General features: G+C 44.5%; 4 protein-coding genes across 4 annotated transcripts; all 4 read right to left on the bottom strand.

Annotated features, from left to right (window-relative positions):
* Positions 1–579: 579 nt before the first annotated feature.
* Positions 580–2,288, bottom strand: LOC307202008 (olfactory receptor 2D3-like). Its single transcript, XM_079951617.1, has 2 exons — positions 2,208–2,288; positions 580–1,809 (listed from the first exon to the last, which is right to left on the bottom strand). Exon 2 carries the CDS (start codon positions 1,794–1,796, stop codon positions 852–854), a length of 945 nt encoding a protein of 314 aa, XP_079807743.1. The 5' UTR covers positions 1,797–1,809; positions 2,208–2,288; the 3' UTR covers positions 580–851.
* Positions 2,289–8,552: 6,264 nt separating this feature from the next.
* Positions 8,553–9,583, bottom strand: LOC307202024 (olfactory receptor 2D3-like; the record flags this gene model as incomplete). The annotated part of the gene is made up of 1 exon (XM_079951644.1): positions 8,553–9,583. The coding sequence occupies one exon, from the start codon at positions 9,581–9,583 to the stop codon at positions 8,642–8,644; it is 942 nt and encodes a 313-aa protein (XP_079807770.1). The 3' UTR covers positions 8,553–8,641.
* Positions 9,584–16,778: 7,195 nt separating this feature from the next.
* On the bottom strand, positions 16,779–17,852 carry LOC307202046 (olfactory receptor 2J3-like). The gene has a single exon (XM_079951669.1). The coding sequence runs from the start codon at positions 17,766–17,768 to the stop codon at positions 16,866–16,868; it is 903 nt and encodes a 300-aa protein (XP_079807795.1). The 5' UTR covers positions 17,769–17,852; the 3' UTR covers positions 16,779–16,865.
* Positions 17,853–22,631: 4,779 nt separating this feature from the next.
* On the bottom strand, positions 22,632–23,582 carry LOC307202019 (olfactory receptor 2G3-like; the record flags this gene model as incomplete). Its single annotated transcript, XM_079951639.1, has 1 exon — positions 22,632–23,582. One exon carries the CDS (start codon positions 23,580–23,582, stop codon positions 22,632–22,634), a length of 951 nt encoding a protein of 316 aa, XP_079807765.1.
* Between the last annotated feature and the right edge of the window lie 1,117 nt (positions 23,583–24,699).

The raw sequence follows: 24,699 nt of genomic DNA, 5'->3' as shown, positions 1-24,699 counted from the left end.
GACTGACTACTCTATGGAACTGGAAGCTTCTGTCTGCTTTTTGAACCTCCTTCTTTTGCCAACAGCCTGATTTAGAAATTCTGCCCAGTTTCATGCCATGTATAGAACTAGAAACTATGCAAAACTTTTCTTCTTTTATGCCAGTGTCTTCCCTACTTTAAGGCCTCCTTGACCTGATGGCCTCTTCTTGATGGCCATTAAATAAGAGGCTGCCCTATAGCAAGCCAGAACATTGGTTCATCAGACTCTGTACTGTCTACACTAACTGGTAATGGCTCTCCATTGTTTCAGATGGAGATCCTTCATAGCCCAGCTTTGAGATAAAGGTGTTGGGACCAAGGACATTGTGCACCCCTCCCTCTAAGTCTCTTGTTATTACAAATAATTTGCTATAAAAAACTTTTTATGCAATATTATAAAACTTGTTTCTTATTCCACCAAGTCTGATCATTTACCTATCTATCTGTCATCTGCACAAGGTTTCCCAAACCTGGTATTCTCCAGATGTTTTGGACATAGACTGCCATTATTCCTAATCATCAGCCATTCTGGCTGAGGCTGATGGGAGTTGGATTCCAAAACACCACTGGGGAAGGCTCTCTACACGATACTGGCAGTAGCAATCCATGGTTCCAGACAATAACCCAGCTGTAACTGGAAATACCAGAGACTGAACCTGCAACCTTGTGTATGCAAAACATGAACTATCTTTCCCTTCTTTGCCCAACAGACCACTAATTGGATTTCAAGGCTGAACAGAGAATTGATATGACATGTGAATGCCAGACGTAAAAATCAATCCCTCTCAGCCCTTGGATAACATCCAAGCCAAATAAGCTGGATGGCAACATTCATCCTTTCTTCTTCCAAGACACTCTTTGTAGCAATTTGGCCACTGCCCCATGGACATCCTTGTTCCTCAAGGTATAAATGATAGGGTTGAGAAGTGGGGTGACCACAATGTAGAAAAAAGCAATTTTCTTGTCACTGTCTGGAGTTGTCCCTGACCTGGGTCTCATATACATAGAAATAACAGTGCCGTAGAACAAGGTGACCACTGCCAGGTGGGAAGCACATGTAGAGAAAGCTTTGCTCCGACCTGCAGCTGACTTCATTTGTAACACAGAAGACAGAATGAGTCCGTAAGAGGTCAGGATAACAGAAAGGGGCACTAGAAGGATAATAACAGCTGCTCCAAAAACGACAGCCTCCGTAACACGGGTGTCAGCACATGCAAGTTTCAACACTACTGGCATCTCACAAAAGAAGTGATTAATGAGGTTGGGGCCACAGAAGGGGAAGCGAAGAGTGCAAGCCACATTCATCAGGGAGAGCAGGAAGCCACCTGCCCAGGAGCCTGAGGAAAGCTGCAACTGGTGCCACTTATCCATGGCAACAGCGTAGACCAAGGGCTGGCAGATGGCCACATAGCGGTCATAAGCCATGGCACCAAGCAGAAGAGCTTCTGTGCTCCCCAGGGACAGCCCAAGGTACATCTGGGTCACACAACGGGCAAAGGAGATAGCTCCATTCCCAGACAAGAGATGAGCCAACATCTGGGGCACAGTGCAGGTGACATAACATATCTCCAGGCCAGAGAGTTGAGTCAGGAAGAAGTACATAGGTGTATGGAGGCGGGGGTCGGCCAGCACCAGCATGATGATAACCAGGTTCCCCAAAAAGGTAAATGAGTAGAATATGAGGATGACCACAAAGAGGAGAATCTGTGTCTTGCGGTGGTTGGAGAGCCCCACCAAGATGAACTCTGTGACGGAGGTGAGGTTCTCAAATTCCATTCTTGCCTCCTCCCTGTAGAGAAAGGACAAATGTAAGAGACCAGGCACAATGGGACAACCATAAACTATCATCTCTCTCACAAAGCAGAAGGAAGGTTCTAATATGTTTTTAAACAATATGTTTTATCATTGATGATCTGTAATGTGTTTTTAATGTTGTACACTGCCTTGGGATCCTTGGGATAAAGGCTGGTAATTTGAAACTGAAACAACAACAACATAGCAGGTGAATGCTCTTAGTTGTGAGGACCACCCCCCATTTGACTCTCAAATATCCTTAGGTATTATTCTTTTGCATGATGATTTAAATAATTTAAGCTCTGTGCACCAAGATACCATGTGATACAATTTGGACCATGATGCTGATTATGTGAAGAGAAAGATTTAGACTGCAATCCCAACCCCACTTACCTTAGAATAATTCCCACTTTATTCTATAGAGCTTGCATCTGAGTAGGCATGGCTAGTATTGCTCCTTTTATTATTTCAGTTGAAACATTTCAGGTAAACAAAAATACATAATGACAAACAAGACACCTACAAGAAAACTTGACTGTACACTTAGTTCCAGCCCTGCTTCTAAATGCACATGAAGTATGGGGGGAAATATTGAAGATGAAGAAACAGCAATATGGAAGGTCAACAAAGATAATGTATAGATTTTAAGTTACAGACCAAAAATGTTTAGATACAATACCAGTCTGTAATGGACAGTGGAGATCTGGAGGAAGGACTGCTGCCTGTTTTTGCAGGAAAAAAAACCCTGAAAAATGGATACCAAATAACTAGGAATTGTTTTAGATTTAACCCCTCTAAGCTGCCTGTTATGTTCCATGGCACAGAGTGCATTTATCAGCTTCAGCTGGTGGCCCAGCTGTGTCCCTATCTGGGATAGGCGATAGCCTAACTTCTATCATCTATGCTCTGGTAACCTCTAGGTTAGATTACTGCTGCCTCTGAAGATGTGTTGGAAACCTCAGATGGTGCAGAATTCAGCAGCCAGTGCTCACATGGGCAAGACTTAGTCAGCATATAACACCAGTGCAAACATGTGTCCTTTTGGGGGTGGTGTATTTCCTTTCATTTTTTCCACTGTGAGTTTCTATTTTGGGGGGCCCTCCAGATTTGGGTAATCCAATTCCTGTTTTCATCTGTCCCTGGTTTCTTCTGTTCTAAAGCTGACTGAACTCTGTGGTGCTTTTCTTAGAGACGATCTACCTAAGATTGCTCTTCATAGCCTACTCATTCATATATATGTATATGATGTGTGTGTGTGTGTGCGCGCGCGCGCGCGCGCACACGCACGCACGCGCAAAAATCCAGCTTCTCCTGAGGCAGGAGATGGAGAGAGCTCAATCAATTATGGGGGAAAGAATATAGATATGGTGTTGAGTTTCCACACCTTTTAGTTGTAAAGTCCTTTGGGCACACATAAAAATACACCAAAGAAAAGCATAACTTGGACCTGTTGTGTGTTCAGACCTTTAAACCTTCCCCTTAAATAAATTCAGACAAGACTCAAATTTTGGTTTGGTTTTTGGCAGAATTTTTGCCACAACTTTATTGATTGCAGCACGTGAGTGGTTGCATAGGCTCTGGTTTGACTAGATCCCTGCACTGTTGCAGGTAGCGCTGACCCAGGGCACCAGCATAGATCAACCTAGGGTGAACACCTGGATAAGCGGAAAACCGGGAACAGGCTATCTCCACCACCCAGATGTCCCCCTGGACTCAGGCACAGGCACAACCCCCTCTCAGGGGTTAACCAAACTACCGAGTCCCTGGATTCCTTTAACAGAATAACCTTCACATAGGGATGGTGAGAGCGTGAACCAGAGCCTATCCGCCACCTGAGCACCACGCTCGCCACCAATCACTCACACCTGCAACCAATCCCTTAAACCTGCTGACATGGAGGTCAGCCACAAATCATTCCCAGTTACAGACAGATGAACCCCATCAAGCCTGTAAAGTTTACACACACACACAGATTCAGTGGCTTGGAAGAAAAAGGGTGATGGGTGTTGTCACCACTCTCATTATGTGCTGCCTGAGCACACTTTCCCTAGTGGTGAGGCTTCGAGTACTAAAGTACCGAGACAAGCATTAGCACATATACTGTACATCTCTGTGGGTTTTATTTAATTGCATGGCTACATTGTCCCCTTTACAGTTCTCAGATTCCAAAGAGCCTTTACTCCCATGCCTGTGTCTATCTGGAGGGCCACAGGTTCCCCAACCCCAATTTAAAGGGTAGAAAGATTTCATTTGTTTCATATAAGCCTACTGCCCCAAGAACATCGAATGGTAGATCACAGAATTGGCAGGGACCACAAGATGTGGGATGGGGGGTGGGAATCGATGAAATGTCCAGGATTTTGAGGTTGCTTGCCTAAGAAAAGCTCAACAACTTTGAATTTCATTTTCCAAAGAAAAGGTGAATTGTGTCCTGAATTTTACTTCTAGAAATATGGCAACCCTACCACAACAGTCGTCTAGTCCAAACCCCTGCATTGCAGGAATCAATGTGGGGCTCAAACCCACAACCCTGAGATTAAGAGTCTCTGAGCTATCCCAGTTCAGCAACTTCTGAATGTTGTGTTTCTATGCAACTGGCCTATCATGAAATGCTGGTAAAAAAAACTGTGCCAAAAGGTTTGGCAAAGCTGTACCTCCAACTCAACAATTATACCAATGGTTCAGCTTACTTTCCTTTGTCCTCAGCCAGTCTGCACCTGCCTGTCTGCCTGCCTGCTTACAACCAGCCTAGCGGATTGCACCACCTGTCATCTTCTTCCTTGAATGCAGAAGAGAGAAGGGTGGAAGAAAACTGGAATTAGTTGGATCTGCCTGTCATTGGCCCTGGCTCCATATACCATTGCCCTCCTTACCTTTTGCCCTAAGAGTATTAATGGGCACCAATCACCAGTTTCTCACATGGAAAAAGAGAAGTGAGAACAAAACAGGAATATGAGAAGATTCCAAAGTTAATTTTCTTGAGATTTGCACTGAAGTACGTTGTCTCTTTCACAAGAAGTGAAAATTGAGAAACTGAATAGAAGGATATCTTTTTAGAACCCTCCTGAAGGTGAAAACAAAAGGGAAGATGAAAAGTTGCATGTCCAAACAAATCATACACCCCCCTTTCATTCAGCACTAATTGAAAGTAACAAGCTTTCAAGGTCGAAAATATTAACATTAGTGACATACCAAAGAATCATAGAATTGCAGAGTTAGAAGGGACCACGAGAGTCCAAACCCCTGAAATGCAGGAATCACAACTAGATCATACAAGACAGACTAGAATCATAGAATTCTGAAGCAGATAGCACTACCAAGCAGGTAAATTTCATCTTAAACAGTGAAATGAGTTCCTTTTCTCCCCTCCAACTGCAGAATATAATCTTACCTTCATGCTGTTCCCAGGTGTTCCTGATGTGGTGAGTTTATGTCAAGTCGTACAACAGTTGGCTGAGTTAGGTTCAAGCTTCTAACGCAACATATAGAAGGTTCACAAAGATGGATTGTCCAGTGTCAAGGGGCTATTGGTGGAGGTCTTCTCTGTGCTGCTTTGAAATGGATGCCTGTGGCACAATCGTGGTGGCCACACTTCTCATGGCTAATCCCTCCAATAGGAGGCAGGGAAAACCTAGATTTTACTAGCTTTAAAGTGGCAAGAACTGTCTGAAGATACTCTGATCTTTAAGTACACTGGGAGTCACACCAAAGGAACATATGTAGCACATACATCAGGGATGCTACTGACCCTTAACTTGTTGTCTGTTAGAGTCTCCGCTGGGAAGAGGTTGGAAGGAAATTGTGATGCCTAGATTTTTAGAGTCCCTGAACTCTAGAGTTGGGAGAAAAGCTACTTTGCATCAGGTTAGATCACTGGTCCATCAAATAACTGTGGTGTTGCAAATTTGATTGAAGCATCTTCTACTGCCCTACCTGTGAGGTGTCTGCTCAAGTCTAGTATTGGCTATCTCGACTGGCAGCCAATCTCCAGGCAAATGACCTATTGCCACTTAAAGGAGATGCCTTTCCACTAAACTCCTGCTTTGCAATCCATTTGGACAGGTGCTCCCCCAGCCATTTTTTTTAATGCTTTAAATGGGAGAATGAAAATCATCTGGCTTGTTCAGCTGCCTGTTCTAAGTGTTAGGTGGTGGCTCCTATTGCTGTTTCCCCTTGAACACATCAAGAGACTGAGGATTCGGTACGATAATGAAGACTGTGAGTCTACTCCACAGAGACTCCTCAGATTCCTTTGGAGATTTCTTCTGGATTTGTAATAGTCCCTTCTCTCTTGGGCTGCAAGCAGTTAAAATACAAAAATGGAAGAAGGCTCTTTGAAACAGGTAACAAAGATGGTGGAAATAAAGAAAGGCAGTAATTTACATTTTTTTTAGCCCACACGTGAGGTTGTGTACATTCCAAAGCAGGAAAGCATTTGAGTAGGGATCATTGTTTTTAAGCAAATTATGTTGCATGCATACTGAAAAGTATTCACAGTGCATTTCCTATGTTTTTCATATACAGAAATATTTAATAATTTATTATCAAATAAGGGAGGAGCATGAAGAGGAATAAATACATTATTTGCATCCATAAGGATTCTCTTCTAATCAGGCAGAATCTTCAGCCTCATTTTCATACTTTTCATCTCTTTTGAACTACCAACTACCCAGTGAGGTAGATTAAGGTAAAAGTTAGGGCCCCACCAGACATCATTTTATGTCACATCCATGATGATTTGAGTTCATGAGGTTATTGGAGTGATCACATATGTCCCACTTTCAATACCATTTGTGCCTGCCAAACTTTTATAACAGCCATACTTTCCATTCTGATCAGTGCACAACCCTTAACTTCCAGTCAGCAACTATAACATTTTATGCCTGGCTTGATTTCCCCACTGATGTGGATATGAAGTATGAAACCAAATACTAGTTGTGTGAAAGGGTAGTGACCCTTTAAGCCTGGCAAAAAACACAGAGAACCACACCTGTCAATGTGAAGAAGTTTATTAAGTTCCAAAAGGGAATTGGGAGGATGATGCTTTAAGAACATAAAGAAAACAATTTACTTCATGTCTACGTATCCTATTGTAGTGCCTTACAAACAGGCTTCTGGCCTCCTCGCAAGAAACAAAAGCAGCATTGCATGTCAGATGAAGGTTAAGGGACAAGTGGCAGTGTTGGCAGCAGTCCATCTTTTAAGGGTTCTCACGGGTGGCGCTGTGGGTTACACCACAGAGCCTAGGACTTGCCGATCAGAAGGTCTGTGGTTCGAATCTCCATGACAGGGTGAGCTCCCATTGCTTGGTCCCTGCTCCTGCCAACCTAGCAGTTCAAAAGCACATCAAAGTGCAAGTAGGAAAATATGTACCGCTCCGGCGGGAAGGTAAACGGTGTTTCCGTGCACTGCTCTGGTTTGCCAGAAGCGGCTTAGTCATGCTGGCCACATGACCCGGAAGCTGTACACTGGCTCCCTCGGCCAATAAAGCAAGATGAGTGCCGCAACCCCAGAGTCGGACACGACTGGACCTAATGGTCAGGGGTCCCTTTACCTTTACCTTTAACCCAGGTAGGCTCTGATTGACAGGCAGCACTTAAAGAACTGCCACATCCATCAGGGAGAAGTTTTGCAGAAAGCTTTACCAAACCTGGTCTCTCCAGTTCCTTTACCATTGGATAGGTTGATAGAAGTTGTACTCCAAAACATCAGAAGCGTGGTAGGTTGGGGAAGGCTGCTCTAAGCCATACTGGCAGTAGCTCTCAAGGGTTCCAGCTGTGACTGGAAATACCCGGGGTTGAACTTGTGTGTGGAAAACATGAGCTACTGCCACTGTGCTAATATTCTTCCCTTCTTTGCCCAACACTTCCCAAAGAGCAGAGGTTGGAGTATGCTATCATCCCAGAAAAGGTCCCCAACTTGAGATATAAGCCATCATACCTGAAGCCACTATCTGGGCTTCAAGGCTGAACAGAGGTTTGATACGTTGTTTTAATGCCAAACGCAAGAATCAGACCACATGTGTCAAACACAAGGCCCGCGGGCCGAATCCAGCCCGCCAGACCTCATCATGTGGCCCGTGTAGTCTGGTCTATATATATCTGTGAGGGAAACTTGGGCTGTGGCGCGCACGCAGGGCGCCTCGGGTCCCTTCTGCGCAGGCGCAGGCCTCCCCCCCCTCCAGCTACCTAGCCGAGACTTATTTGACATGGCGAGGGCGGGGCTGGATATGGAAGGCCGCTGCTGTTGTTCTCAACTTCTTTTCGGGCTCGCCGGGGTGAAATAAGTCCCGACGGGAGCACAGCGCGCCTGCGCGAGGTGGAACGCGGAGAAGGGCAGAGCCGGCTTCGCGCGTGTTGGAGAGAGGGAGACCGAGTGCGCACTTGTGTTTCGGGAGCGCGCCCTGTGAATACTCGGGGCGGCGTGCTTTTGCTTTTCTTTTCTTTATTTATTTCTTTAGGCAGGTTTCCGCACTGCCCAATGAACAGCATCCTCCGCCTCTGGGGATTCGCGATTCAAAAGCAAATTTGATACTCAAGTGCATGTTTTGGAAATAATGTCAGGCGCGGCTTCCGCAGGGTGCACATTGCAAAAAATTATATATGGGGGGAAAGCTGATAAGGAATTGGTTTATTTTTTAGGATCTGGCAAATGGAGGCAGTGGTACAAATTTCAATTCCAATTTTTCTGAGAATCAAATGCAATGGCAATAAGGTGGTCTTATTGGTTTACCCGACAGCTTGCCCATTTTGCAAATAGTCCCATGTGCCCCAAAAGGCAACTGGCAGCTCCTAGTCAACATGTCCACTTAAGCAAGGTGGTGACACTCAATTGTGTTTCAAACCCCATCTTTGCAGAACCTTAGCTGCTGCCCTATGGACATCCTTGTTCCTAAGGGTGTAAATGATAGGATTGAGCAGGGGGCTGACCAAAATATAAAACACTGCAATTTTCTTGTCAAAATCAGAGGCTGTGCCCAACCCAGGTCTCATGTACATAGTGATGACAGTGCCGTAAAACACGGTGACCACCATCAAATGAGAGGTGCATGTTGAGAAGGCCTTTTGCCTGCCAGAGCCTGACTGCATTTTCAGTACAGTGGACAAAATGAGCCCATATGAGGTCAAAATAACAGAAAGAGGGCCCAGGAGGATGATAGCAGCCGTCATGAAAACCACAAACTCGGTGATGTGAGTGTTGGCACATGCAAGTTTCAGCACCACTGGTAGCTCACAGATGAAGTGGTTGACACGATTGGGGCCACAGAAAAGGTGGCTGAAAGTGCAGCCCACATTGATTGTTGCAAGAAGGATGCCTACTAGCCAGGAAACCGTAGCCAGTTGCAGTTGGCGCCACCTGCCCATTAGGATGGCATAAAGCAAGGGGTGGCAAATGGCCAAGTAACGGTCATAGGCCATGGCACCAAGCAAAACACATTCAGTGCCACCCAGGGTCAATACCAGGTGCATCTGGAGTGCACAACATGTTAAAGAAATGGCACCATTTCTGGTCAGGAGGGTGAACAGCATCTGAGGCAAAGTGCTGGTGACATAACATATCTCCACCCCTGCAAGGTGAGTCAGGAAGAAGTACATGGGTGTGTGGAGGTGAGAGTCAGTCCGAACAAGCATGATGATCACCAGGTTTCCCACAATGGTAAGCAAATAGATGTTGAGGACGACCACAAAGAGCAAAATCTGGGTCTTGTGGTGGCTGGTGAGTCCCACCAAGATGAATTCAGTAATAGAAGTGAGGTTCTCAGCCTCCATTCTGGCTTCTCCCCCTACATTGATGGATGGATGGATGGATGGATGGATGGATGGATAGAATAAGCAAAGAGAAGTTAGGATGAATGCAGTCATTTTCTTTAAAAAACAAACAAACAGAGATGGTGTAGTTTTTTCTCCCATGAGATACACAAACTTGGTTTCACCAGGAACCAACAGTATTCATCCCCACTATCAACCTGAGCCTGTACCAGTTTACAGAACAGGTGCAATTTCTGAAAACAGATACTATTGTGAGACTATGTAATGGACTTATACCTTGGTACCTTGGTTCTCAGACTTGATCTGTTCCAGAAGTCCATTCCAAAACCAAAGCATTCCAAAACCAAGGAGCGCTCCCCAAAGAAAGTAATGCAAAATGGATTAATCAGTTCCAGACTTAAAAACAACCCCTAAAACAGCAAATTAACATGAAATTTACTATCTAACGATCCATAAAATGAAAGCAATAATCAATGTACTCTACTACAAAATAAATAAGACAATATCATACATAGATGATAAAAATATATTTTTTTAAAAAAAATCTTACCTGCAGTGATGATAGTCATTGTTTGTATGGGTAGTTTTTTAAATCCATTTCCACAGTCGCACAATCAATCAACCAGTAGCTGAACTGGGTTCCACACAGCCACAAAAACAAATTAATTGGAAAAGTATCAAAAAGAAAACCGCAAAATAAATAGCAAAAACAAAAGTGCCAACTTAATCCGTTCCGGAAGTCTGTTTGACTTCCGAAATGTTCGAAAACCAAAGCGCAGCTTCTGATTGGTGCAGGTGCCCCAGAAACAATAGCTGACAGCCACATCAGACGTTCAGCTTCTGAAAAACGTTCGAAAACCAGAACACTTAATTCTGACTTTTTGGCGTTTGAGAACCAAGGCATTTGAGAACCAAGGTACCACTGTAATGACCACTTTATATTGGAAACTTTCTTATTGAAAGTCTGTAATATTTTTATGATTCCAGCTTCCACCCAGAACACACCACAAAATCCATTGTTTACAGGTAAGTCTTGCAATACTATCTGACCCATCAGACAGAGATTCACAACTTAAGGATTTACACCAGACATTTCTTAGACTGCAGTACCAACCTAACAACACGAAAAACAGATTAAAAAGAAAAACTGAAATAATCAGTCTGCTACAGGAGAGACCTACAGTGGTACCTTGGGTTACAGACACTTCAGGTTACAGACACTTCAGGTTACAGACTCCGTTAACTTTGCTTCAGAATGAGAACAGAAATCGCAGAGCAGCAGTGAGAGGTCCCATTAGCTAAAGTGGTACCTCAGGTTAAGAACAGTTTCAGGTAAAGAATGGACCTCCGGAACAAATTAAGTTCTTAACCCGAGTTACCACTGTAATAGATGAAGTGACATGACACCTCTTGATGTCACTTACAGCTCTCAGCTAAAACTTCTTTGATATATACCACCTACAGTTGGGGTAGCCAACATGGTGCCCTCCGTATGTTGCTGGGCTCCAGCTACCATCAGCCTTAGTGAGCATGGCCAGTGGTCAGAATGCTGGGTGTTCTAGTCCAACAAATGGAGGGCATTACATTGGCTTCCCCAGAGCTACAGGATGTGTGGCTCATCCTGGACAATATTACTTCCCTCTCTGTCTTAGGTCAAGTGTGGGGAAGCTTTGGCCCTCCAGATGTTGTTGAATTATATGAGCCCCAGAAAACATGGCCAAAGGTCAGGGGTGATGAGAGTCGTGGTTCAGCAACATCTGGAGGGTCAAAGGTTTCCTCACACCTGACCTAAAGAACACAAGTCCATCCCAACCACGAAAACTGGGAGTGGGGAACATTTATATCCTGCCTTTCCGAAAAGATCAAGGTGGTTTAATGAAGAAACAAAAACAGCATGTCTATAGGTAAAGAATACAGTAAAGATACAATCACAATGTAATAAATCATGAAAACGTTATTACATAACAGAAGATACAAGGAAGCGAAGTAAAAAATGTAAGAAGAGCAGTAAAAATTCATTAGTCTCACCTTACTAACAACTGACAACTATCCAACAAAGGGAAGTGTCTACACCATGCGAGAAAAGCATCAAGGAAAAGGAAAAGTGGAGCTCTCTGGGTTCGGAATTCCAAAGTCTGCTTGTGATCACATCTAGGTTTCTGATGAAAGGGGTGTTCACACTGCAGTTTAAAGAGCAAAAAGCTTCGTGTTGTTCTTGTTCTTCTTGTGCCTCCGTGGGTGAAGTCAAACTGCTGGAGAATCACAGCACCTGCTGTGGCTGGTAACTCGCAACTCCTGCTTCCCGCATGGTTTTACTGTGTTAGCAGCACCAAAGAGACCTCCTGGGGCACAAGCCTAGGCAGTGTGTATGGAGGTCCTGGGTTGCGCAGACTAGAAGACCCCCCATTTTCTTGGCCTTGTTGATGTGGTCCAAAGGAAGCAGAGAAATAAATTTAGCACCAGCTAGGCCGCAGGAGTTGCCGGAAGGAGGCATACAAGGCACCTGGTCATCCAGCCGTCTTATGGACTCTACTCCAAATTTCTGCAGGCTTTACTCCTTAGCCTTTACTTCTCTCAAAGGTGTCCTGCAAGGCATTGAATATGGATTTTTCCTCAGGGTTTACTCCTGAAGTCTTTCTCATGAATGAGAAAGGCAGTGGCAGGTTAGATCAGAGTTTTCATTCCCCTAGATGAGCTGCCTTCCCAGGCTAACAAGCCCCATCTGCCCCTTCTTTGCCTCTGCTGCACATGCAGTAAGTGTTTTCTTGACCGTTGGACCCATAATTGGTCTTGTATGTTCAATCCACCAGAGCCTGTCTTCAAGTGCAGGGGAAGCCGCTAATGCACTGAGGGTATGAGACCCATCGGCAATCCTCATCTGTTATAGCCAGCCAGTTGAATCCATTCCTGGGTTGTAGCCACTGTCACATGACAGTGACAGCTTCTAGAAGCCACAGATGGGAACTGAGTGCAGGGTGGGGACCAAAGGTAGACAAACTACCCCAGAAGGAAGACGACATGTCCCCCCACCTCCCCTAACACCCCTGCACTAACACCCCACAAACCCAAAAAGCATGGGACAGTCCACATTTCCAATGAGTTCCATAGTCTATAAGATTGAGATTGAAAGAAATGACTTTCTGCTGAATTGGATGAACAGGAAATCTAGCCTAGAAATCTTTCCATCTTTGGCTAGCAACAGCTGTCCATGACCTCAGGTAGATGTCTTTTTATTACCGGAGATCCTTTAATGCCAGGTGCATTGGACATGCAAAACATGTGCTCTTACACTTAAGCTACCTGTATAGGGCTCCGCCAACTAATTTTTGAAGATCTCCGTGGTTAAGCAAAACCACCTTTTCCATCTGCCTATGTTTATGGTATCAGAAGGCGAACACCATCCTTGCTTTTTCCTCCTTGCAATTTATCAAAGGTCTGGGGTCCCAGTGAGAAAATAAAGATGTTTATTTTACTCTGCAGATACTCTGCAAATTTTGCAATCCCCTTGGTGGTTTCCTGTGGATCATTAACAGCTTGTTGTTTTTTGGGCCTTCTGGGTCCCAAGCAATTAACATAGCAAAATGCAGAGGGAGGGAAACATTCTCCAAACTTTTCAACACAGAAAGTTGTGATGAAGAATGTAACACACAATTCATTCATCCGTTGATCTGTACGCCACTTTCCTGCAAAATTGTGCCTAAAGCAGATCAGTAAGTATAACCATTCATATTAGAAATGTATAGGGAAAATCATAATATCAATAAGTATGAAAACAAAATGAATTCATACAGTATTATATGAAACAGTACAATGCAAACAAAACAATGGGAATATGCTAACCTAATTTAGCCATTCAAAAGCATAATAATGCCTAATATAAATAAAATAGTAATATATGAGTCTGGGAGGGAGGGGTCCACCATTCCAAAAATACATTCTACAGAGAGTCGCCACAAATTACTTACCCACGTGGGGTGGTAGCCACACCCCTCACTTTTAGGAGCCATCTTCCCAGCTTTCCCCTGGATCTCCTCTCAAAATCACTTTCCCCTTCCATACCTGTTCATGAGCCATGTTTGTGCACTATTCATGTGTACGGCAATTTGGGAGTCACTCAGGAGCAGAGCCACACATTTAGCCCTGCAACTAACATTACTTGTTGAACTACAACTCCTATCACCCCTAGCTAACAAGGCCAGAGCTCAGGGATGATGGGAGTTGTAGCCCAACAACATCTGGGGACCCACAGGTTGAGAACCGGTGCCCTAGAGCTTCCTACTAAGCTCACTTTTCACCATCCCAACTCCATTTCTGGAGCCATTTCTCTCTTACATTATGTAGCCCCATTTCACACCCTTGTTTTCACCCCCATGCCTCCTCCCATCTATTTTGGTGAAATCCCACTTATACCAAACCCTCTGGTGATCTCTCCCCCCATGGTTGATGATCTTCAGTAGGCTAGGAACAGAGGAGAAAGCTATTTCCTTGTTCTGCTGGGTCTCTCAGTGGCTTTTGATACCATCAACCATGACATCCTTCTGGACTGTCTAGAGGAGTTGGGAGCTGCAGGTACTGCTATGCAGTAGTTCTGCTCCTTCCTCCTAGACCACATCCAGAAAGTGATGTTGGGGGATGAGTATTTGGACCCTTGGGTGTTCACTTGTGGAGCGCCTCAGGGCTCTGTCCTCTCCCCCATGCTTTTCAACATCTATATGAAGCCATTTGGATAGATCATCGGTGGGGGTGGGGTGGCTGGGTGTTCACCTGTATGCTGATGATACCCAGTTCTACCTCTCCTTTAAAACAGAACCAATGAATGTCCTATGTGAGTGTCTGTAGGCAGTTGGAGGATGGATGGTGCTTAATGGGCTTTGAAGACACTCAAACTCAGGACACAAGGGGAAAACGTGCCAAGAGGAAGGCACGCTTGGCAAATCCACACCATGATCAACTCCTACCCGGAAACCAATGTCCCCACTGTGGAAGGAATATGGATCCAGAATTGGTCCCCACAGTCACTTACGGACTCATTGTTAAAACCGTGTTTATGGAAGACAATCTTACTCAGCTGGGGCTGCATGCAGACGAATGAGAGCCAGGGAAAGGGCTCTTGCTTTGGAGTAAGATCTGCCTCTCCCTGCCTTCTCTCTTTTACAGAAACACAGATTCTGGAACGGCAGCTGCTTGCATCTCTTCTTTGATATACTTCCAGTAGTCTTCTCTGTATGCACACAACTGCTTGTTATGGTTATCTGACTAAATGTTCATTGGGCACTTTAGAGATATAGATTCTCCCCACCCCTCATTTGCACATTCACATTGTCTTCTGGGGAACATGAGGTGGCTTACTAGCCAGCTCAAGGCCCTGGCCTATCAGTCATCCAGCCCTGCAAAAATCCAGCTTCTCCTGAGGCAGGAGATGGAGAGAACTCAGTCAATTATGGGGGAAAGAATATAGATATGGTGCTGAGTTTCCACACCTTTTAGTTGTAAAGTCCTTTGGGCACACATAAAAATACACCAAAGAAAAGCATAACTTGGACCTGTTGTGTGTTCAGACCTTTAAACCTTCCCCTTAAATAAATTCAGACAAGACTCAAATTTTGGTTTGGTTTTTGGCAGAATTTTTGCCACAACTTTATTGATTATAGCACATGAGTGGTTGCATAGACTCTGGTTCAACTAGCTCCCTGCACTGTTGCAGGTAGCGCTGACGCAGGGCACCAGCATAGATCAACCTAGGATGAACAGCTGGATAAGCAGAAATTCGGGAACAGGCTATCTCCACCACCCAGATATCCCCCTGGACTCAGGCACAGGCACAATCCCCTCTCAGGGGTTAACCAAACTATCGAGTCCCTGGATTTCTTTAACAGAATAACCTTCGCATAGGGATGGCGAGAGTGTTCTCCCATCCCTATCACCTGAACCAGAGCCTATCCGCCACATGAGCACCACGCTCGCCACCAACCACTCGCACCTGCAACCAATCCCCGCTGACATGGAGGTCAGCCACAAATCATTCCCAATTACAGACAGATGAACCCCATCAAGTCTGTAAAGGGATGCATCACAGAAGGTAATGCCCGGGTGACGGATCACCGTCCCGCCCAAAGCCAGAACCTTCTTGACCACAATGCTCTGGAAGCGCCTCCTGGCTCTCTCGGTGGCAGCTGGGCATCGGATACCACACCACACACGTCGCTTCAGCAACTGCGACCAAAAAGTTTTGAGTCCAGCAAGAGCTGCCTTCAACTCTTCCAAGTCCTCCTGCATGCGGGTCCACAGGCTCAAGTGGGAGCTTCTGGCAAATCGTTCTTGCCCAGCTGCACCACCATCGTGAATTTATTTAGGGGGGAGGTCTCTGGGTCTGAGCACACAAAAGCTGGGTTTTCCTCAAGAAAACCAATAGCTCCCTGGAGGATCTCATCCATCGCCCATGCTTGAGAGTCACCTGTGCTGTACTCTAGTCTTCTGCTGTACTACCTAGTCTTATGAACATCTTACCTACTGTCCCCCCAGCCACATCCTGAAATCTCCCTCCTTTGCTGATTCCCCTACTTCACTCCACTGAACCACAAGACTGAAGTCAGCTTGTTAACTCTTTTGCTAGTCTGTGCCAAAGATTCACTTTTAATGGGTGACAGGTAGATGCCTCTTTACTTAATGAGTGCAACTCACACAACATTCACCTGTAACTAGAAAAATCTCCAGTGTTTCATACAGGAGACAACTGGCTAAATAAAGTATGTGACCAACTGACCAATATGATTCAAGTGAGAGAAGGCAGACAGGATTATGATCAGTTTGTTGAAAAAAAATATTATTATTATTGTATATTGGGGTAGTAAGGTGCAGGAAAATATAAATCCATATGCATTGCTGGGAGGCTTTGAGATTGCATGCTACACTCAATTTATTGAACTTCATTAGAAAACGAATGATAACAGTATTTTTCTTTTCCCTCTTTTTTCCTCCCCTCCGCCCACCTTATTTTATTGTGATCTTTCCTAATATATTATGTTGTGTTATTGTTGTATAATATCAAAAACATTAAATATTCTTGTATGCAATATAAAACCTTGTATTCTTTGGAGGAAAGTCAGGGTAGAAATATAATAAAAAAGTTATATAAACTTGTTTTAGAACTCTCTTGCCTGTTCGTGAACCAGAAGCAGCTCCTCATCATGGACAAAGAAGTAACTTCATGACCCAGCAGACAATGCAAAAAATCATGAAGTCTGAGCAACATTTGCACATTATTCACACGAGTAGGCAACTCTCAACTCTTTTTCAAAATGGCCAGTCTTCTCAGTGCCTTGGCTGTTGCACCATGAATATCCTTGTTTCGCAGAGTGTAAATGATAGGATTAAGCAAAGGGGTGACCACAATGTAAAAGACAGCAATTTTCTTGTCACGATCAGAAGTTGAACCAGACCGTGGAATCATGTACATAGAGATGACGGTGCTATAGAACAAGGTGACCACGATCAGGTGGGAGCCACATGTGGAGAGGGCCTTGCGCAGTCCAGTAGTGGATTTCATTTGCAATACTGAGGAGAGAACAAGCCCATAGGATATAAGGATAATCGTCAGAGGAATTAATAGCAATACTACTGATGCCAAGAATATGAAAGCCTCTGTGAGGTGTGTGTCAGCACATGAAAGCTTCAGCACCACCGGGAGCTCACAAAAGAAGTGGTTGATGTGGTTGGCATGGCAGAAGGGGAGGCCAAGGGTGCTCCCCACGTTTATCGAAGCAAGGAGGAAACCACCTGCCCAACAGAGCGAGGCAAGCAGGACTTGACGCCCCCAGCCCATGATACTGACATATAATAGAGGATGGCAGATAGCTAAGCAGCGGTCATAGGCCATGGCACTGAGAAGAAGACATTCAGTCCCACCCAGGGCCAATGTGATGTACATCTGTGTCATACAGCATGTGAAGGAGATGGCACCATTGCCAGACAGGAGGTGAGCCAGCATCTGGGGCAGCGTGGTGGTGACATAACAGATCTCCAGGCCCGAAAGGTTTGTCAGGAAGAAGTACATGGGTGTGTGGAGGGAAGATTCAGCCCACACAAGCATAATGATCACCAGGTTCCCCATAATGGTGAGGGAGTAGATGATGAAGATGACCACAAAGAGTAGAATCTGTGTCCTTCGGTCATTGGTGAATCCCATCAATATAAAATATTTGATAGAGGTCAAGTTCTCATCACCTATTCTGACCTCTTCCCTGCAGAGAAAGGGAAACAGTGAAAGAGCAGCAGCACGCTCAGGAAACGGGGCATGTCTCAAACAAGCTGTGTTCTACTCATCGCAATATCGGATTGATCCCAGAACAAGCCAATCCAAGACTGCAAGTGCACAATTGTCTCATTCCAAACAGAGGAAAAGCTTCCCACAGGGCATGAATAGAGAGATATTCGCTCCATTTGTGTGTCACTTTCAAATAAGAAAGGCTACCAGGTAACACACACTGCTTATCATTGAGTCATACAGGCCATAGTTGGCAAATATAGTTCAAACCATGGTTTCACATCAGAGTTTCTCATCATCCCTGACCACTGGTCCTGTTAGCTAGGGATGGTGGGAATTGTAGCCTCAAAACATCTCGAGGGCCGAGTTTGCCTTTGCCTGCCCTAAGTTGATGGGCATTACCATTCAAATAGTGTGCATATACCATGTCATGTGATGAATTATGAAGGGTGCAGCTTACCTACCCTACCCAATATCTTATTCCAGTTGACACCCCTGGAGATCATAGTTTACTGGGATAAAATAGATGTTTTAAGGGAGACCACCATTGTATGTAGGTAGCCCTTCTTCACAATATCCATTAAAACAAGAAAATAGGCTACATTCACACACAAACATACACACACATGCACACACACACAAATATCCCATTTCCAAATTGAAGAACATGATCTTACCACTGCTCTTCTCTTTGTTGTTTTTCAGCAACCCCCAAATAGTTATCCATGTCACTGGTATGTGCAACTGTAGATGATAGCTGAGGGGGCTCCAGTCAGCTGTCTTAACGTGAGACGTTGAACAATCAAAGGAATTGTCAGTAATCTCAACGAGGAACTTGCTGCATCTCTCCTAAAGGGGCTTCTGTTGAGGGAGGGCAGCTCTGTGCTGCTTGGAAAGACTGCCTGTTGCAGGGCATTCAGTAGTCTAATGCCTTGTGGTTTACTTGCAGTTTGCTTCTGCTAACCTTCTGAAATCAAATTGGTTGTGGGGGAATTTCAACAACACATGGCCCAGCCAATCAATGCTGTGCCTTCCTGCTCTGAGCAAGTGGGGCAGGTTGGTCTAAGACTGACATAAGGTCCAAACAATCAGTGCTATGAACATCTAGATTCATCTCAAACAGGAAAATCCCTGCCTCCCATCCTAAAGAAAAAGTTATATATATGTTGGCAGGTCATCAGGTGGTTGTCCTTCTCTGTCCTGTGAACTGGGATCCTTTAACTGGAGATGGACCACTGATAGACCACAGAAAAAGTCTTGCTCTCCTTCTGATATGCTTCTTCAAGTACCTGGCCAGATGCTTGATGATCCTCCAACCTAGTTTTAATGCCTACTAAGGTGAGGTTCAACACAACCTGGCTTGCTCAACTGCCTATTCCCAACATTAGAAACTGGACAGCACACCAGTATTTGTAGTCTCCCTATGACTTTTTGCATTTTTTTTCCCTTGCTTGCTATTCATTATGATAATGAGGACAGTGCATCTACTCCACAGGGACTCCCTTGGTGCCTTTCTTCTCTTCAGCCATTAATAGGTGTTTATTTCCTGAACCTCATGGGGCTTCATGTTCTTAACATACCACAGATATGGAAGAATAATTCTATGCTGGCTTTGAATCAGAATTGTATGCATTGTAATAAAAACAAATAAGCACATTTCACATTCTGTTATCTGAATGTATGCAAACTGAGTATATTTGAATTTGTCTCTGTGAGTTTCATGTTTTCCTTAGCATTTAGGGCGCATGGTATGCTCTTGGGAAGTTGCCTTATACTGAGTCAGATTATTGGTCCAACTAGTTCAGTGTCACCTATGCTGAGTAGCAACTGCTCTCCATAATTTCAGAAAGGGGACATTTTCAGAGATTTTTAGTTTGCAGGTTGCCATCCGGATTTGGCTCTGGGGTGAACTGGAATGGGTGCACACCAGACCAGGCCCAGTCCAGATTTATCAGTTATGCTGTGCCCACCTGCAATTCCCAAGCAGCTGGTATCCAGAGGAACAGTGACTCTGACAATGGAGATGTAATACAGACATTGATATCCTTATCCTCTATGAATCTGTCCAATCCTCCTTTAAAACCATTGTGGGAGCATGTTCCATTATGAGCTGCTGCTACCAGCTATAACTCCCTGTCAGCCTTGCAAGCATTTGTGCCAGACAAGGATGGCATGAGTACCTGATCTGCCTTTGCATTCACCCACTACTAATTTAGGAGAGTCCAGAATTCCTCCTAAAGCATCTGTGAAGGTAGATTCTGCCACTGTGTAAGCATTCTCCTTCAACCCAATCCCCCTAAAGGTAAAGGTAAAGGTACCCCTGACAGTTAAGTCCAGTCACGAATGACTCTGGGGTTGCGGCGCTCATCTCGCTTTACAGGCTGAGGGAGCCGGTGTTTGTCCACAGGCAGTTTTTCCGGATCATGTGGCCAGCATGACTAAGTGAAACCAGAGCAGCACATGGAAACGCTGTTTACCTTCCCACTGGAGTGGTACCTATTTATCTACTTGCACTTTGACGTGCTTTCAAACTGCTAGGTTGGCAGGAGCTGGGACCGAGCAATGGGAGCTCAACCCGTCACGGGGATTCGAACTGCCAACCTTCTGATTGGCAAGACTCAGTGGTTTAGACCACAGCTCCACCCGCATCCCTCAATCTCCCTAGATGACTTCAGAAATATGACGTTCTCTTTGTCAGTGCCGCTCTCCAAAAACAAATCTTTTATTAATATTCTGAGCCATTTCTGTTCTCCATAAATTCCCTTTCTATGCAAGCACTTATAGTTGAAATTCTCCCTTTGGGAGGGTCAAACTATTTTCTTAAACTCCATCCACAATGTCCTATCTGGCATGGCATCTGTGACTAATATTGCCCTTTTCCGGATAAAACTTTAAGAGTATCTTTTATGTATCAAAACCTTTGGTTCAACGGTTGATGTAGCATCTTAGATTATCCCAGAATCATATACCATGTGGGGGGCGTGTCTATGGTCACCCTCCATATCAGCACACATAATATTGAGGGTTTAGCGAAGAGTCTCAGTATCTTATTTTTAGCCAATATATTTCTTTACTTACGCCAATATAGTTCAGGGTTACAGAAGAGGAAAAAAATAAGGTTAATCAATCACATATAGAATATATCACCTGACAAGGGAATACAAAAATAAGGCAATATAATCAAGTGTATTCAATTGTAGAGTTGAAGCAAATATATTTAATTACCTGGGAATACAAGCGTGAGGTTATTTTTTTTAAGAGAAGACTGAGTTGGTACCAAAAGGGAGCAATGTCTGTACCTCATCTCTCCTTTGAAGAGACAAAAGTTAAGATACACACCTAAATTCAATTGCTAACTTCACCACTGTGAAGGGAAGATGTACCGTATTTTTCGCCCTATAGGATGCACTTTTCCCCCTCCAAAAATGAAGGGGAAGTGTGTGTGCGTCCTATGGAGCAAATGCAGGCTTTCGCTGAAGCCTGGAGAGCGAGAGGGGTCGGTGCCCACCGACCCCTCTTGCTCTCCAGGCTTCAGGAAGCTATCCGCAAGCCGTGGGAGAGCTGCCTGCACCCCGAAGCCTGAGGGCGTGCTGAGCTCAGCGCCCCCCAGGCTTCGGGCTTCGCGCAGCTCTCCCACGGCTTGTGGAGAGCTGCCTGTTTTGGGGGTTGGGGTCGGGGGAAACTCGGGCTTCCCCTGCCCCAGCCCCATGCCTGGGGGGGAAATAATTTTTTTTTTGCTTTATTTCCCCCCCAAAAAACTAGGTGTGCCCTATGGGCCGGTGCGCCCTATGGGCCGAAAAATACGGTACCTTTGCCCTAAAATCCTTGAATTTCTGCAGGTGCTGCTGGTAAGATCGCCTAGTGCCCTAAACCCACTATGGCAAAAATGATGGCATAGTAGGTTGTCAAATTCCAAAGTTCCATAGAACGCACAGAATCCACTGGGTTCCAGCTCCCAGAATAGCTCCACCGGGAACCAAGAAAGGGCATCAGCAATGCAATTCTGCAGGCCTGGGATGTGATGGGTCACAAACAAGATATTAAAGCATGCCTTAATAACTCTCCAAACCTGTGCTTTGTAGGCATGGGACATGCAGAAATGTGGGTAAGCCCTGAGTGGGTATAGCATTGCAAATGAAATCTGAAAACAGCCCTCTGTCTTGGCTACTGTATCTTGGCTTTGGTGTCCCAATAAAGAGAAAATTATTTTTGTTGTGGGGGCGGGGAGAAAAATATTGAAGTCAGAAGGAGGATCTGGTGGGAATTCCCAGCATCCCTGTCTCGCTTCCAGGAGGCTTTGGTGCTCAGATCTCCTCAGCAGCAGTGTTCACTCCAGAAAAGAGAGAAGTTATCAAGATTTGGCTGTGAACAATGACCCGTGAAAGGACTAGCAAGTCGAGGAGCTGGCACTGAGGACAGAAGCTGTTTGGTTCTCCTTGATTTTTCCTGGCCTAAGAGTTCCATGCTGTCTAGAGTTTTCTTGGGTTGGTCCTTTAGGGCATAGGAAGACAATGTGGTGCTCTGCAGAGGACGCAGAGTTGTTCTGAATGGGGAATGAAAGAACCATCTATGCCACCTTGACTTCTTTGGAGGAAAAATTGGGCATAAAATAAATAAATCAATGGCATAAACTTGCTCTACAACTTTCTTAGAAGCTCCTGCTCCAGAAACAGCTCCTGGTCATTGACAAAGAGACAGCTCCATGTCCCAGGAGATATGTATCTCCTGTGCCAAAACCTGATGCTCAAGCAACATTTCCATATTATTCATACTAGTAGGCAATGGTCAACTCTTTTGCTTAATGTCCAGTCTTTGCAACACCTTGGCTATTGCATCATGGATATCCTTGTTCCGAAGCGTATAAATGATAGGGTTGAGCAGAGGGGTGACTACAAGGTAGAAAATGGCAATTTTCTTGTCACGATCAGAAGTTGAACCCGACCGGGGAATCAAGTACATAGAGATGACAGTGCCATAGAACAAGGTGACCACAATCAGATGGGAGCCACACGTGGAGAAGGCTTTGCGCCATCCAGCAGTTGACCTCATTTTCAATACTGAGGAGATAACAAACCCATAGGAGGTCATGATAACTGAAAGAGGAAGGATGACCCCAAGTGAAGCTGCCAAAAAGATGGCGGCCTCTGTAATGTAGGTGTCAGTGCATGAAAGTTTAATCACCATTGCCATCTCACAGATGAAGTGGTCAATACGGTTTGGGCCACAGAAGTAGAGAGAAGTGGCACTGCCAACCATTAGAGAACCAAGGAGGAAGCCACCAACCCAAGTGACTGAGGCAAGCAGAAATTGTCGCCACCAGCCCATGACACTAGTATATATTAGAGGATGACAGATAGCTAGGTAGCGATCATAGGCCATTACACCTAGAAGAAGGCATTCACAGGATCCAAGGGACAATGTGATGTACATCTGTGCCATACAACGGGTGAAGGAGATGGCTCCATTGCCAGACACGAGGCTTGCCATCGTTTGGGGCAAGGTGGTGGTGACATAGCAGATCTCTAGGCCTGCTAAGTTGCTCAAGAAGAAGTACATTGGTATGTGAAGTGAAGACTCAACCCACACAAGTAAGATGATCAACAGGTTCCCCAAAATGGTCAGGGAGTATATGATGAGGACTACCACAAAGAGGAGAATCTGTGTCCTTCGATCACTGGAGAATCCCACCAATATAAACTCTTTCACAAAAGTGACGTTTTCTTCCCCCATCCTCATCTCCTTCCTGCAGAGAAAGGGCAACAGGGGAGACCAGAGAAATTACCTGAGAACCATAAGTATAGCCTTGTTTGGGGCCCTACAAGACTGGGGTCAAACCGTTAACCAACCATGAGCCTCAATTTCATTTTTTAAAAAATCCCAGCAAGTGTCGTTAGTTTCCCATTAATTGGAATTTCATTTCACTACTGCATGTCTTTGAGTCATTGTGATTGTGAGAACAGCTTGTTTATTCTTTATTTAACAATCTATTGAAGTATAGATAATTTTATTGGTGTGTTTTTTTGGTAAACCACTTTGGGTTTTCTTACAATAAATGCTGTATAAATTTATATAAAAGTACCGGTATATATTTCTTGATGTTCATGGTTTTATTTACTTATTTATGTTAGAGCAGGCATCCTCAAACTCGGCCCTCCAGATGTTTTGGGATTACAATTCCCATCATCCCTAACCACTGGTCCTATTAGCTAGGGATGATGGGAGTTGTAGTCCCAAAACATCTGGAGGGCTGAGTTTGGGGGTGCCTGTGTTACAGGAATCATAGTGCTGGGACACCATCTTATTTAGTGACATCAACATCCCGCTGATACGTTGACTTTAGTTCTGTGCATTCGTTATTTTTTGTGGTATATGGTTGCAAGAACTGCCCTGGGATATATTTATTTATTTTATATTTTTACAAAAAGAACTATGCACATGAGATGATAAAGAAACACATGAGAGTTTTATTTTCTTTGAGGGTCTATTTGGGTTATGTGGAAGGATATGAGAGGAAAGAAAATGGTTCCACATTCATAGTAGTGGTGATTTGGTCTAATAAGGTAGAAGGCAGGGGAACCAGGAATAGGAGACCAACTGATTCTAGTTTTGTCCCCAACCTCCTCTTAGATAAGTTTTACAAGGACAACATTACGACTAACCAAGGGGGAGGAAGAATAAAACAATAGAAATATCCAACTAACTGACCAGTCTTCATGGCTGCTGTTCTCCCAAACACAGCATAAATGAATTTCAGAGTGATGCCTTTGAGAAATTTAAAAAAGAAAGAAAAAAGAAAGAGGAACCCCTTAAAAGAATAAACTACAGACCCAAAACTACATATAATTCTCTGCAT

This window comes from Podarcis cretensis, assembly GCF_951804945.1.
Source record: "Podarcis cretensis genome assembly, chromosome: 13".
In the NCBI taxonomy this organism is placed as follows: Eukaryota; Metazoa; Chordata; class Lepidosauria; order Squamata; family Lacertidae; genus Podarcis; species Podarcis cretensis.
Note: the sequence above shows the minus strand (reverse complement) of the source record. Positions and strands in the feature narration are given on the sequence as shown.

Bases quoted from the DNA above. Each gene is read 5' to 3' on its own strand.
- LOC307202008 (XM_079951617.1), bottom strand. From the start codon at position 1,796: ATGGAATTTGAGAACCTCACCTCCGTCACAGAGTTCATCTTGGTGGGG.
- LOC307202046 (XM_079951669.1), bottom strand. From the start codon at position 17,768: ATGGGATTCACCAATGACCGAAGGACACAGATTCTACTCTTTGTGGTC.